The sequence below is a fragment of the Oncorhynchus masou genome, unplaced genomic scaffold (assembly GCF_036934945.1).
Source record: "Oncorhynchus masou masou isolate Uvic2021 unplaced genomic scaffold, UVic_Omas_1.1 unplaced_scaffold_459, whole genome shotgun sequence".
Taxonomy (NCBI): domain Eukaryota; kingdom Metazoa; phylum Chordata; class Actinopteri; order Salmoniformes; family Salmonidae; genus Oncorhynchus; species Oncorhynchus masou.
The window spans coordinates 173,841-189,965 of NW_027010985.1; the positions used below are offsets into that span (position 1 = coordinate 173,841).

The following is a 16,125-nucleotide window of genomic DNA, read 5'->3' on the forward strand; positions in this document are numbered from 1 at the left end:
GTATACTCAGGGTAGACTACAGTATAATGTGTGGTATACTCAGGGTAGACTACAGTATAATGTGTGGTATACTCAGGGTATAAACAGTATAATGTGTGGTATACTCAGGGTAGACTACAGTATAATGTGTGGTATACTCAGGGTAGACTACAGTATAATGTGTGGTATACTCAGGGTAGACTACAGTATAATGTGTGGTATACTCAGGGTAGACTACAGTATACTGTGTGATATACTCAGGGTAGACTACAGTATAATGTGTGGTATACTCAGGGTAGACTACAGTATAATGTGTGGTTACTCAGGGTAGACTACAGTATAATGTGTGGTATACTCAGGGTAGACTCCAGTATACTGTGTGGTATACTCAGGGTAGACTACAGTATAATGTGTGGTATACTCAGGGTAGACTACAGTATAATGTGTGGTATACTCAGGGTAGACTACAGTATAATGTGTGGTATACTCAGGGTAGACTCCAGTATAATGTGTGGTATACTCAGGGTAGACTACAGTATAATGTGTGGTATACTCAGGGTAGACTACAGTATAATGTGTGGTATACTCAGCGTAGACTACAGTATAATGTGTGGTATACTCAGGGTAGACTACAGTATAATGTGTGGTACTCAGGGTAGACTACAGTATACTGTGTGGTATACTCAGGGTAGACTCCAGTATAATGTGTGGTATACTCAGGGTAGACTCCAGTATAATGTGTGGTATACTCAGGGTAGACTACAGTATAATGTGTGGTATACTCAGGGTAGACTCCAGTATAATGTGTGGTATACTCAGGGTAGACTACAGTATAATGTGTGGTATACTCAGGGTAGACTACAGTATAATGTGTGGTATACTCAGGGTATAAACAGTATAATGTGTGGTATACTCAGGGTAGACTACAGTATAATATGTGGTATACTCAGGGTAGACTACAGTATAATGTGTGGTATACTCAGGGTAGACTACAGTATAATGTGTGGTATACTCAGGGTAGACTACAGTATAATGTGTGGTATACTCAGGGTAAACTACAGTATAATGTGTGGTATACTCAGGGTAGACTACAGTATAGTGTGTGGTATACTCAGGGTAGACTACAGTATAATGTGTGGTATACTCAGGGTAGACTACAGTATAATGTGTGGTATACTCAGGGTAGACTACAGTATAATGTGTGGTATACTCAGGGTAGACTACAGTATAATGTGTGGTATACTCAGGGTATAAACAGTATAATGTGTGGTATACTCAGGGTAGACTACAGTATAATGTGTGGTATACTCAGGGTAGACTACAGTATACTGTGTGGTATACTCAGGGTAGACTACAGTATACTATGTGGTATACTCAGGGTAGACTACAGTATAATGTGTGGTATACTCAGGGTAGACTACAGTATAATGTGTGGTATACTCAGGGTAGACTACAGTATAATTTGTGGTATACTCAGGGTAGACTACAGTATAATGTGTGCTATACTCAGGGTAGACTACAGTATAATGTGTGGTATACTCAGGGTAGAATACAGTATAATGTGTGGTATACTCAGGGTAGACTACAGTATACTGTGTGGTATACTCAGGGTAGACTACAGTATAATGTGTGGTATACTAAGGGTAGAATACAGTATAATGTGTGGTATACTCAGGGTAAACTACAGTATAATGTGTGGTATACTCAGGGTAGACTACAGTATACTGTGTGGTATACTCAGGGTAGACTACAGTATAATGTGTGGTATACTCAGGGTAGACTACAGTATAATGTGTGGTATACTCAGGGTAGACTACAGTATAGTGTGTGGTATACTCAGGGTAGACTACAGTATAGTGTGTGGTATACTCAGGGTAAACTACAGTATAATGTGTGGTATACTCAGGGTAGACTACAGTATACTGTATGGTATACTCAGGGTAGACTACAGAATAATGTGTGGTATACTCAGGGTAGACTACAGTATACTGTGTGGTATACTCAGGGTAGACTACAGTATAATGTGTGGTATACTCAGGGTAGACTACAGTATAATGTGTGGTATACTCAGGGTAGACTACAGTATACTGTGTGGTATACTCAGGGTAGACTACAGTATAATGTGTGGTATACTCAGGGTAGACTACAGTATAATGTGTGGTATACTCAGGGTAAACTACAGTATACTGTGTGGTATACTCAGGGTAGACTACAGTATAGTGTGTGGTATACTCAGGGTAGACTACAGTATAATGTGTGGTATACTCAGGGTAGACTACAGTATAATGTGTGGTATACTCAGGGTAGACTACAGTATAATGTGTGGTATACTCAGGGTAGACTACAGTATACTGTGTGGTATACTCAGGGTAAACTACAGTATAATGTGTGGTATACTAAGGGTAGACTACAGTATAATGTGTGGTATACTCAGGGTAGACTACAGTATAATGTGTGGTATACTCGGGGTAGACTACAGTATAATGTGTGGTATACTCAGGGTAGACTACAGTATAATGTGTGGTATACTCGGGGTAGACTACAGTATAATGTGTGGTATACTCAGGGTAGACTACAGTATAATGTGTGGTATACTCGGGGTAGACTACAGTATAATGTGTGGTATACTCAGGGTAGACTACAGTATAGTGTGTGGTATACTCAGGGTATAAACAGTATAATGTGTGGTATACTCAGGGTAGACTACAGTATAATGTGTGGTATACTCAGGGTAGACTACATTATAATGTGTGGTATACTCAGGGTAGACTACAGTATAGTGTGTGGTATACTCAGGGTAGACTACAGTATAGTGTGTGGTATACTCAGTGTAGACTACAATATAATGTGTGGTATACTCAGGGTAGACTACAGTATAATGTGTGGTATACTCAGGGTAGACTACAGTATAGTGTGTGGTATACTCAGTGTAGACTACAATATAATGTGTGGTATACTCAGGGTAGACTACAGTATAATGTGTGGTATACTCAGGGTAGACTACAGTATACTGTGTGGTATACTCAGGGTAAACTACAGTATACTGTGTGGTATACTCAGGGTAGACTACAGTATAATGTGTGGTATACTCAGGGTAGACTACAGTATAATGTGTGGTATACTCAGGGTAGACTACAGTATAATGTGTGGTATACTCAGGGTAGACTACAGTATAATGTATGGTATACTCAGGGTAGACTACAGTATAATGTGTGGTATACTCAGGGTATACTCCAGTATAATGTGTGGTATACTCAGGGTAGACTACAGTATAATGTGTGGTATACTCAGGGTAGACTTCAGTATAATGTGTGGTATACTCAGGGTAGACTACAGTATAATGTGTGGTTAACTCAGGGTAGACTACAGTATAATGTGTGGTATACTCAGGGTAAACTACAGTATAATGTGTGGTATACTCAGGGTAGACTACAGTATAGTGTGTGGTATACTCAGGGTAGACTACAGTATAATGTGTGGTATACTCAGGGTAGACTACAGTATAATGTGTGGTATACTCAGGGTAGACTACAGTATAATGTGTGGTATACTCAGGGTAAACTACAGTGAGTAGTGTAGTTTACACTAGACTGGCTCACTTCAACATAGACTGCAGTGTGTAATAATGTTTGGTACTCAGTGTATATGTGGTCATATACCAATGTAAGCAAGGTTTAAAGGATTATGTTTTGATCAAATATTATATCTGTTTGGGCTTCTTATCGTCTTATTTCTAATTACGTTCAGGCCCCCTGACCGCCAGCCCCCTTGACCGCCAGCCCCCTTGACCGCCAGCCGCCTGACTGCCAGCCCCCTGACCGCCAGCCCCCTGACCGCCAGCCCCCTGACCGCCAGCCCCCTGACCACCAGCCCCCTGACCACCAGCCCCCTGACCACCAGCCCCCTGACCACCAGCCCCCTGACCGCCAGCCCCCTGACCGCCAGCCCCCTGACCACCAGCCCCCTGACCACCAGCCCCCTGACCATCAGCCCCCTGACCACCAGCTCAAGACAAAATCGTCCCGCTGCTGAATCTAGTTGATGATCACTACCCTACAGTGCTTTACTTTAGACCAGAGTCCTCTGGGTCCATCTAGTGGAGACATCCTGCCACTGCACCCTGTTAGGAGGGAGTCCTCTGGGTCCATCTAGTGGAGACATCCTGTCACTGCACCCTGTTAGGAGGGAGTCCTCTGGGTCCATCTAGTGGAGACATCCTGTCACTGCACCCTGTTAAGAGGGAGTCCTCTGGGTCCATCTAGTGGAGACATCCTGTCACTGCACCCTGTTAGGAGGGAGTCCTCTGGGTCCATCTAGTGGAGACATCCTGTCACTGCACCCTGTTAGGAGGGAGTCCTCTGGGTCCATCTAGTGGAGACATCCTGTCACTGCACCCTGTTAGGACCTCTCTAACATTAGGACCTGTCCATCAGCTGATTGTTCTCTGTGTTTGTCGTGCTCCAGGTGTATAAAGTATGTGGTCGTCCCAGTAGACAGCCTGCCCAGTCAGTTAGTGGCCAGCAGGACGGAGAGTCCATCCCTCTCAAAGCCTTCATCAGAGAAACAGGAAACAGCCTGGCTACCAGGAGGAAGTGAGTACACTGTCTCAGTTCACCACTGCAAACCACTCACTTTATAGTCCTCATTTTCTACTCAGCACTTCTTCAGCACTTTTAGACAGCACTCAAAAGGTTGATCTCTCAGGGCATATTTAGTTGTTAATTAAGGTTTGCTGAGATGATGATTTTAGCGTTATGAGGCTCTTGAGAGGACTGAGGGTGTTGAAGTATACCAATGTTGTTCCCCCCGTGTCTGTCTCAACAGAGAGTTCCTGAGCAGTCTGCGTTTGTACCGTACCTTCTACGGTGGCCTGGCGGACCAGCTGTGTGTGAACCAGCTGGCCTCCACCGATGGCCTGGCCTGCTGGAATGGAGCCGACGTTGTCAAGAGGTACCTGACCCCCCCACACTGCCCCCCCCTGTCCTTTCCTCCGTCCCCCTGGGGGACCTGTCCTCTCCTCCGTTCCCCTGGGGACCTGTCCTCCTCCTCCATCCCCCTGGGGGACCTGTCCTCCTCCTCTGCTCCCCTGGGGGACCTGTCCTCCTCCTCCATCCCCCTGGGGGACCTGTCCTCCTCCTCTGCTCCCCTGGGGGACCTGTCCTCCTCCTCTGCTCCCCTGGGGGACCTGTCCTCCTCCTCCTCCATCCCCCTGGGGGACCTGTCCTCCTCCTCCTCCATCCCCCTGGGGGACCTGTCCTCCTCCTCCGTCCCCCTGGGGGACCTGTCCTCCTCCTCCTCCATCCCCCTGGGGGACCTGTCCTCCTCCTCCTCCATCCCCCTGGGGGACCTGTCCTCTCCTCCGTTCCCCTGGGGGACCTGTCCTCCTCCTCCTCCTTCCCCCTGGGGGACCTGTCCTCCTCCTCCTCCATCCCCCTGGGGGACCTGTCCTCCTCCTCCATCCCCCTGGGGGACCTGTCCTCCTCCTCCTCCATCCCCCTGGGGGACCTGTCCTCCTCCTCCTCCGTTCCCCTGGGGGACCTGTCCTCCTCCTCCGTTCCCCTGGGGGATCTGTCCTCCTCCTCCATCCCCCTGGGGGACCTGTCCTCCTCCTCCTCCATCCCCCTGGGGGACCTGTCCTCCTCCTCCTCCGTTCCCCTGGGGGACCTGTCCTCCTCCTCCTCCGTCCCCCTGGGGGACCTGTCCTCTCCTCCATCCCCCTGGGGGACCTGTCCTCCTCCTCCTCCGTTCCCCTGGGGGACCTGTCCTCCTCCTCCTCCGTTCCCCTGGGGGACCTGTCCTCCTCCTCCTCCGTTCCCCTGGGGGACCTGTCCTCCTCCTCTGCTCCCCTGGGGGACCTGTCCTCTCCTCCGTCCCCCTGGGGGACCTGTCCTCCTCCTCCTCCGTTCCCCTGGGGGACCTGTCCTCCTCCTCCTCCGTTCCCCTGGGGGACCTGTCCTCTCCTCCTCCGTTCCCCTGGGGGACCTGTCCTCCTCCTCCATCCCCCTGGGGGACCTGTCCTCCTCCTCTGCTCCCCTGGGGGACCTGTCCTCCTCCTCCTCCGTTCCCCTGGGGGACCTGTCCTCCTCCTCCTCCGTTCCCCTGGGGGACCTGTCCTCCTCCTCCTCCGTTCCCCTGGGGGACCTGTCCTCCTCCTCCATCCCCCTGGGGGACCTGTCCTCTCCTCCATCCCCCTGGGGGACCTGTCCTCCTCCTCCTCCGTTCCCCTGGGGGACCTGTCCTCCTCCTCCATCCCCCTGGGGGACCTGTCCTCCTCCTCCGTCCCCCTGGGGGACCTGTCCTCCTCCTCCATCCCCCTGGGGGACCTGTCCTCCTCCTCTGCTCCCCTGGGGGACCTGTCCTCCTCCTCTGCTCCCCAGGGGGACCTGTCCTCCTCCTCCTCCATCCCCCTGGGGGACCTGTCCTCCTCCTCCGTCCCCCTGGGGGACCTGTCCTCCTCCTCCGTCCCCCTCGGGGACCTGTCCTCCTCCTCCATCCCCCTGGGGGACCTGTCCTCCTCCTCCTCCATCCCCCTGGGGGATCTGTCCTCCTCTTCCGTCCCCCTGGGGGACCTGTCCTCCTCCTCCATCCCCCTGGGGGACCTGTCCTCCTCCTCCTCCATCCCCCTGGGGGACCTGTCCTCCTCCTCCTCCATCCCCCTGGGGGATCTGTCCTCCTCCTCCGTCCCCCTGGGGGACCTGTCCTCCTCCTCCTCCATCCCCCTGGGGGACCTGTCCTCCTCCTCCTCCATCCCCCTGGGGGACCTGTCCTCCTCCTCCTCCGTCCCCCTGGGGGACCTGTCCTCTCCTCCATCCCCCTGGGGGACCTGTCCTCCTCCTCCTCCGTTCCCCTGGGTCACCTGTCCTCCTCCTCCTCCTCCGTTCCCCTGTGGGACCTGTCTTCCTCCTCTTCTCCCCAGGGGGACCTGTCCTCCTCCTCCTCTGCTACCCTGGGGGACCTGTCCTCCTCCTCCTCTGCTCCCCTGGGGGACCTGTCCTCCTCCTCCTCCATCCCCCTGGGGGACCTGTCCTCCTCCTCCATCCCCCTGGGGGACCTGTCCTCCTCCTCCTCCGTTCCCCTGGGGGACCTGTCCTCCTCCTCCTCTGCTCCCTGGGGGACCTGTCCTCCTCCTCCTCCGTTCCCCTGGGGGACCTGTCCTCTATGAGCCCGTCACTGTTCCCATCAAGCATCTCTTTCTGTTTGTCTGTCTCTGACAACACAGTCCCCTCACGGTCATGTGTCTGTGTCAGTCTTATCTCTGAGAATAAAGCTTGGACCCCGGGAGACATGGTCACCCTCGTTTCCACGGTGACGGGCCGTGTAATGTGTCGTCCTGTCTTTTATCTTGATGGTGGCCCGCTTTTACTTTTCACTTCCTGCCTCTTCGACCAATAACTGACGATCTCGTCGGAGGCAGCAGTGATGATATCAACAGAGAGACATTGGCTGTGTCCCTAATGGCAGTCTTATGGTCCAGGGCCCCTAGGGAATAGGGTGCCATTAGGGCTTCAGACACGATTCAAATCCCCAGCAGAGTCAAGAGTGTTTGGTTCAAATCCCCAGCAGAGTCAACAGTGTTTGGTTCAAATCCCCAGCAGTCAACAGTGTTTGGTTCAAATCCCCAGCAGAGTCAACAGTGTTTGGTTCAAATCCCCAGCAGAGTCAACAGTGTTTGGTTCAAATCCCCAGCAGAGTCAACAGTGTTTGGTTCAAATCCCCAGCAGAGTCAACAGTGTGTGGTTCAAATCCCCAGCAGAGTCAACAGTGTTTGAGTCAAATCCCCAGCAGAGTCAACAGTGTTTGGTTCAAATCCCCAGCAGAGTCAACAGTGTTTGGTTCAAATCCCCAGCAGTCAACAGTGTTTGGTTCAAATCCCAGCAGAGTCAACAGTGTTTGGTTCAAATCCCCAGCAGTGTCAACAGTGTTTGGTTTAAATCCCCAGCAGAGTCAACAGTGTTTGGTTCAAATCCCCAGCAGAGTCAACAGTGTTTGGTTCAAATCCCCAGCAGAGTCAACAGTGTTTGGTTCAAATCCCCAGCAGAGTCAACAGTGTTTGGTTCAAATCCCCAGCAGAGTCAACAGTGTTTGGTTCAAATCCCCAGCAGAGTCAACAGTGTTTGGTTCAAATCCCCAGCAGAGTCAACAGTGTTTGGTTCAAATCCCCAGCAGAGTCAACAGTGTTTGGTTTCGAGAGCTTCTGGTCAGCGGGGTGGTGGCACCGGGATCCTCATCTCTCCCAAGTGGTCATTCTCTCTCTCTCCCCTTACCCATCTATCTATCGCCTCCTTTGAATTCCATGCTGTCACAGTTACCAGCCCTTTCAAGCTTAACATTCTTATCATTTATCGCCCTCCAGGTTCCCTCGGAGAGTTCATCAATGAGCTTGATGCCTTGATAAGCTCCTTTCCTGAGGACGGCTCACCTCTCACAGTCCTGGGCGACTTTAACCTCCCCACGTCTACCTTTGACTCATTCCTCTCTGCCTCCTTCTTTCCACTCCTCTCCTCTTTTGACCTCACCCTCTCACCTTCCCCCCCTACTCACAAGGCAGGCAATACGCTCGACCTCATCTTTACTAGATGCTGTTCTTCCACTAACCTCACTGCAACTCCCCTCCAAGTCTCCGACCACTACCTTGTATCCTTTTCCCTCTCGCTCTCATCCAACACTTCCCACACTGCCCCTACTCGGATGGTATCGCGCCGTCCCAACCTTCGCTCTCTCTCCCCCGCTACTCTTTCCTCTTCCATCCTTTCATCTCTTCCCTCTGCTCATACCTTCTCCAACCTTTCTCCTGACTCTGCCTCCTCAACCCTCCTCTCTTCCCTTTCTGCATCCTTTGACTCTCTATGTCCCCTATCCTCCAGGCCGGCTCGGTCCTCCCCTCCCGCTCCGTGGCTCGATGACTCATTGCGAGCTCACAGAACAGAGCTCCGGGCAGCCGAGCGGAAATGGAGGAAAACTCGCCTCCCTGCGGACCTGGCATCCTTTCACTCCCTCCTCTCTACATTTTCCTCCTCTGTCTCTGCTGCTAAAGCCACTTTCTACCACTCTAAATTCCAAGCATCTGCCTCTAACCCTAGGAAGCTCTTTGCCACCTTCTCCTCCCTCCTGAATCCTCCCCCCCCTCCCCCCCCCTCCTCCCTCTCTGCAGATGACTTCGTCAACCATTTTGAAAAGAAGGTCGACGACATCCGATCCTCGTTTGCTAAGTCAAACGACACCGCTGGTTCTGCTCACACTGCCCTACCCTGTGCTCTGACCTCTTTCTCCCCTCTCTCTCCAGATGAAATCTCGCTTCTTGTGACGGCCGGCCGCCCAACAACCTGCCCGCTCGACCCTATCCCCTCCTCTCTCCTCCAGACCATTTCCGGGGACCTTCTCCCTTACCTCACCTCGCTCATCAACTCATCCCTGACCGCTGGCTACGTCCCTTCCGTCTTCAAGAGAGCGAGAGTTGCACCCCTTCTGAAGAAACCTACACTCGATCCCTCCGATGTCAACAACTACAGACCAGTATCCCTTCTTTCTTTTCTCTCCAAAACTCTTGAACGTGCCGTCCTTGGCCAGCTCTCCCGCTATCTCTCTCAGAATGACCTTCTTGATCCAAATCAGTCAGGTTTCAAGACTAGTCATTCAACTGAGACTGCTCTTCTGCATCACGGAGGTGCTCCGCACTGCTAAAGCTAACTCTCTCTCCTCTGCTCTCATCCTTCTAGACCTATCGGCTGCCTTCGATACTGTGAACCATCAGATCCTCCTCTCCACCCTCTCCGAGTTGGGCATCTCCGGCGCGGCCCACGCTTGGATTGCGTCCTACCTGACAGGTCGCTCCTACCAGGTGGCGTGGCGAGAATCTGTCTCCTCGCCACGCGCTCTCACCACTGGTGTCCCCCAGGGCTCTGTTCTAGGCCCTCTCCTATTCTCGCTATACACCAAGTCACTTGGCTCTGTCATAACCTCACATGGTCTCTCCTATCATTGCTATGCAGACGACACACAATTAATCTTCTCCTTTCCCCCTTCTGATGACCAGGTGGCGAATCGCATCTCTGCATGTCTGGCAGACATATCAGTGTGGATGACGGATCACCACCTCAAGCTGAACCTCGGCAAGACGGAGCTGCTCTTCCTCCCGGGGAAGGACTGCCCGTTCCATGATCTCGCCATCACGGTTGACAACTCCATTGTGTCCTCCTCCCAGAGCGCTAAGAACCTTGGCGTGATCCTGGACAACACCCTGTCGTTCTCAACCAACATCATGGCGGTGGCCCGTTCCTGTAGGTTCATGCTCTACAACATCCGCAGAGTACGACCCTGCCTCACACAGGAAGCGGCGCAGGTCCTAATCCAGGCACTTGTCATCTCCCGTCTGGATTACTGCAACTCGCTGTTGGCTGGGCTCCCTGCCTGTGCCATTAAACCCCTACAACTCATCCAGAACGCCGCAGCCCGTCTGGTGTTCAACCTTCCCAAGTTCTCTCACGTCACCCCGCTCCTCCGCTCTCTCCACTGGCTTCCAGTTGAAGCTCGCATCCGCTACAAGACCATGGTGCTTGCCTACGGAGCTGTGAGGGGAACGGCACCGCAGTACCTCCAGGCTCTGATCAGGCCCTACACCCAAGCAAGGGCACTGCGTTCATCCACCTCTGGCCTGCTCGCCTCCCTACCATTGAGGAAGTACAGTTCCCGCTCAGCCCAGTCAAAACTGTTCGCTGCTCTGGCCCCCCAATGGTGGAACAAACTCCCTCACGACGCCAGGACAGCGGAGTCAATCACCACCTTCCGGAGACACCTGAAACCCCACCTCTTCAAGGAATACCTAGGATAGGATAAGTAATCCTTCTCACCACCCCCCCTTAATGATTTAGATGCACTATTGTAAAGTGGCTGTTCCACTGGATGTCAGAAGGTGAATTCACCAATTTGTAAGTCGCTCTGGATAAGAGCGTCTGCTAAATGACTTAAATGTAAATGTAAATGTTTCAAATCCCCAGCAGAGTCAACAGTGTTTGGTTTCAAATCCCCAGCAGAGTCAACAGTGTTTGGTTTCAAATCCCCAGCAGAGTCAACAGTGTTTGGTTTCAAATCCCCAGCAGAGTCAACAGTGTTTGGTTTCAAATCCCCAGCAGAGTCAACAGTGTTTGGTTCAAATCCCCAGCAGAGTCAACAGTGTTTGGTTTCAAATCCCCAGCAGAGTCAACAGTGTTTGGTTTCAAATCCCCAGCAGAGTCAACAGTGTTTGGTTTCAAATCCCCAGCAGAGTCAACAGTGTTTGGTTTCAAATCCCCAGCAGAGTCAACAGTGTTTGGTTCAAATCCCCAGCAGAGTCAACAGTGTTTGGGTTCAAATCCCCAGCAGAGTCAACAGTGTTATGTGTGAATGTCACTCTGCAATGTTTACTTCATTACTGTCTCTCCAGGAGTGTGATTGCTGAGGATAATGTATAAAAGAAAAATGTGCAATCTGTCTGTCTGGAGCTGTAGTAGCAAACAGGCTGTGTGTGTGTGTGTGTGTGTAAAGTTGGGTTGTTATAATTGTATACAACAGTGTCTCTCGTATGTAAAGTAATAGGTGTCTTGACCTCGCTGTTTCAATTGAATAATCACCAATCTGCTGCCAAACTCAATGCATCTAGTATCAATATGTTTGTTCCATCACCAGGCGGCGTAGCCAGGCGCGAAACCAGGCGTGTAGCCAGGCGGCGTAGCCAGGCGGCGTAGCCAGGCGGCGTAGCCAGGCGGCGTAGCCAGGCGGCGTATCCAGGCGGCGTATCCAGGCGGCGTATCCAGGCGGCGTATCCAGGCGCGTAGCCTGTTATACTGGCCTTATGTTGGAATACGTCTCCAAGATTAAACCTCAAATAAACCCCCCTCTGTCAACCCAGGAAACTCATTACAAACTACCCTTTTCCCTATATGGTGAACTACTACAGAGGGCTCTGGTCTGTCGTAGTGCACTTCATAGGGAATAGGGCTCTGGTCTGTAGTAGTGCACTTCATAGGGAATAGGGCTCTGGTCTGTAGTAGTGCACTTCATAGGGAATTGCCATTAGACTGGTAGTGTCTGGACTAACCCTAACCCTGCCATTAGACTGGTAGTGTCTGGACTAACCCTAACCCTGCCATTAGACTGGTAGTGTCTGGACTAACCCTAACCCAGCCATTAGACTGGTAGTGTCTGGACTAACCCTAACCCAGCCATTAGACTGGTAGTGTCTGGACTAACCCAGCCATTAGACTGGTAGTGTCTGGACGAACCCTAACCCAGCCATTAGACTGGTAGCGTCTGGACTAACCCTAACCCATCCATTAGACTGGTAGTGTCTGGACTAACCCTAACCCAGCCATTAGACTGGTAGCGTCTGGACTAACCCTAACCCATCCATTAGACTGGTAGTGTCTGGACTAACCCAGCCATTAGACTGGTAGTGTCTGGACTAACCCAGCCATTAGACTGGTAGTGTCTGGACTAACCCAGCCATTAGACTGGTAGTGTCTGGACTAACCCAGGCATTAGACTGGTAGTGTCTGGACTAACCCTAACCCAGCCATTAGACTGGTAGTGTCTGGACTAACCCAGCCATTAGACTGGTAGTGTCTGGACTAACCCAGCCATTAGACTGGTAGTGTCTGGACTAACCCAGCCATTAGACTGGTAGTGTCTGGACTAACCCTAACCCAGCCATTAGACTGGTAGTGTCTGGACTAACCCTAACCCAGCCATTAGACTGGTAGTGTCTGGACTAACCCAGCCATTAGACTGGTAGTGTCTGGACTAACCCAGCCATTAGACTGGTAGTGTCTGGACTAAACCAGCCATTAGACTGGTAGTGTCTGGACTAAACCAGCCATTAGACTGGTAGTGTCTGGACTAACCTAGCCATTAGACTGGTAGTGTCTGGACTAACCCTTACCCAGCAATTAGACTGGTAGTGTCTGGACTAACCCTAACCCAGCCATTAGACTGGTAGTGTCTGGAATAACCCAGCCATTAGACTGGTAGTGTCTGGACTAACCCTAACCCAGTCATTAGACTGGTAGTGTCTGGACTAACCCTAACCCAGCCATTAGACTGGTAGTGTCTGGACTAACCCTAACCCAGCCATTAGACTGGTAGTGTCTGGACTAACCCAGCCATTAGACTGGCAGTGTCTGGACTAACCCAGCCATTAGACTGGCAGTGTCTGGACTAACCCAGCCATTAGACTGGTAGTGTCTGGACTAAACCAGCCATTAGACTCGTAGTGTCTGGACTAACCCAGCCATTAGACTGGTAGCTTCTGGACTAACCCAGCCATTAGACTGGTAGTGTCTGGACTAAACCAGCCATTAGACTGGTAGTGTCTGGACTAACCCAGCCATTAGACTGGTAGTGTCTGGACTAACCCAGCCATTAGACTGGTAGTGTCTGGACTAACCCTAACCCAGCCATTAGACTGGTAGTGTCTGGACTAACCCTAACCCAGCCATTAGACTGGTAGTGTCTGGACTAACCCAGCCATTAGACTGGTAGTGTCTGGACTAACCCAGCCATTAGACTGGTAGTGTCTGGACTAAACCAGCCATTAGACTGGTAGTGTCTGGACTATCCCAGCCATTAGACTGGTAGTGTCTGGACTATCCCAGCCATTAGACTGGTAGTGTCTGGACTAACCCAGCCATTAGACTGTTTGTGTCTGGACTAACCCTAACCCAGCCATTAGACTGGTAGTGTCTGGACTAACCCTAACCCAGCCATTAGACTGGTAGTGTCTGGACTAACCCAGCCATTAGACTGGTAGTGTCTGGACTAACCCTAACCCAGCCATTAGACTGGTAGTGTCTGGACTAACCCAGCCATTAGACTGGTAGTGTCTGGACTAACCCAGCCATTAGACTGGTGGTGTCTGGACTAACCCAGCCATTAGACTGGTAGTGTCTGGACTAAACCAGCCATTAGAATGGTAGTGTCTGGACTAAACCAGCCATTAGACTGGTAGTGTCTGGACTAACCTAGCCATTAGACTGGTAGTGTCTGGACTAACCCTTACCCAGCAATTAGACTGGTAGTGTCTGGACTAACCCTAACCCAGCCATTAGACTGGTAGTGTCTGGAATAACCCAGCCATTAGACTGGTAGTGTCTGGACTAACCCTAACCCAGTCATTAGACTGGTAGTGTCTGGACTAACCCTAACCCAGCCATTAGACTGGTAGTGTCTGGACTAACCCTAACCCAGCCATTAGACTGGTAGTGTCTGGACTAACCCAGCCATTAGACTGGTAGTGTCTGGACTAACCCAGCCATTAGACTGGCAGTGTCTGGACTAACCCAGCCATTAGACTGGTAGTGTCTGGACTAACCCAGCCATTAGACTGGTAGTGTCTGGACTAAACCAGCCATTAGACTCGTAGTGTCTGGACTAACCCAGCCATTAGACTGGTAGCTTCTGGACTAACCCAGCCATTAGACTGGTAGTGTCTGGACTAAACCAGCCATTAGACTGGTAGTGTCTGGACTGTCCCAGCCATTAGACTGGTAGTGTCTGGACTAACCCAGCCATTAGACTGGTAGTGTCTGGACTAACCCTAACCCAGCCATTAGACTGGTAGTGTCTGGACTAACCTTAACCCAGCCATTAGACTGGTAGTGTCTGGACTAACCCAGCCATTAGACTGGTAGCGTCTGGACTAACCCAGCCATTAGACTGGTAGTGTCTGGACTAACCCTAACCCAGCCATTAGACTGGTAGTGTCTGGACTAACCCTAACCCAGCCATTAGACTGGTAGTGTCTGGACTAACCCAGCCATTAGACTGGTAGTGTCTGGACTAACCCTAACCCAGCCATTAGTCTGGTAGTGTCTGGTCTAACCCAGCCATTAGACTGGTAGTGTCTGGACTAACCCAGCCATTAGACTGGTAGTGTCTGGACTAACCCAGCCATTAGACTGGTAGTGTCTGGACTAACCCTAACCCAGCCATTAGACTGGTAGTGTCTGGACTAACCCAGCCATTAGACTGGTAGTGTCTGGACTAACCCAGCCATTAGACTGGTAGTGTCTGGACTAACCCTAACCCAGCCATTAGACTGGTAGTGTCTGGACTAACCCTAACCCATCCATTAGACTGGTAGTGTCTGGACTAACCCTAACCCAGCCATTAGACTGGTAGTGTCTGGATTAACCCTAACCAAGCCATTAGTCTGGTAGTGTCTGGACTAACCCAGCCATTAGACTGGTAGTGTCTGGACTAACCCAGCCATTAGACTGGTAGTGTCTGGACTAACCCTAATCCAGCCATTAGACTGGTAGCGTCTGGACTAACCCAGCCATGAGACTGGTAGTGTCTGTACTAAACCTAACCCAGCCATTAGACTGGTAGTGTCTGGACTAACCCTAACCCAGCCATTAGACTGGTAGTGTCTGGACTAACCTTAACCCAGCCATTAGACTGGTAGTGTCTGGACTAACCCTAACCCAGCCATTAGACTGGTAGTGTCTGGACTAACCCTAACCCAGCCATTAGACTGGTAGTGTTTGGACTAACCCTAACCCAGCCATTAGACTGGTAGTGTCTGGACTAACCCTAACCCAGCCATTAGACTGGTAGTGTCTGGACTAACCCTAACCCAGCCATTAGACTGGTAGTGTCTGGACTAACCCAGCCATTAGACTGGTAGTGTCTGGACTAACCCAGCCATTAGACTGGTATTGTCTGGACTAACCCTAACCCAGCCATTAGACTGGTAGTGTCTGGACTAACCCTAACCCAGCCATTAGACTGGTAGTGTCTGGACTAACCCAGCCATTAGACTGGTAGTGTCTGGACTAAACCAGCCATTAGACTCGTAGTGTCTGGACTAACCCAGCCATTAGACTGGTAGCTTCTGGACTAACCCAGCCATTAGACTGGTAGTGTCTGGACTAAACCAGCCATTAGACTGGTAGTGTCTGGACTAAACCAGCCATTAGACTGGTAGTGTCTGGACTAACCCAGCCATTAGACTGGTAGTGTCTGGACTAAACCAGCCATTAGACTGGTAGTGTCTGGACTAAACCAGCCATTAGACTGGTAGTGTCTGGACTAACCCAGCCATTAGACTGGTAGTGTCTGGACTAACCCAGCCATTAGACTGGTAGTGTCTGGACTAAACCAGCCATTAGACTG

At 51.1% G+C, this 16,125-nt stretch overlaps 1 protein-coding gene across 1 annotated transcript in view; it reads left to right on the top strand.

Annotated features, from left to right (window-relative positions):
• Window positions 1-16,125, top strand: part of LOC135535189 (glypican-5-like) — a 136,972-nt gene that overhangs the window by 60,601 nt on the left and 60,246 nt on the right. Inside the window, exons 5-6 of the mRNA XM_064961893.1 lie at window positions 4,444-4,571; window positions 4,804-4,929. Of these exons, the coding sequence (XP_064817965.1) occupies window positions 4,444-4,571; window positions 4,804-4,929 (254 nt within the window). The remainder of the gene's footprint in view (window positions 1-4,443; window positions 4,572-4,803; window positions 4,930-16,125) is intronic.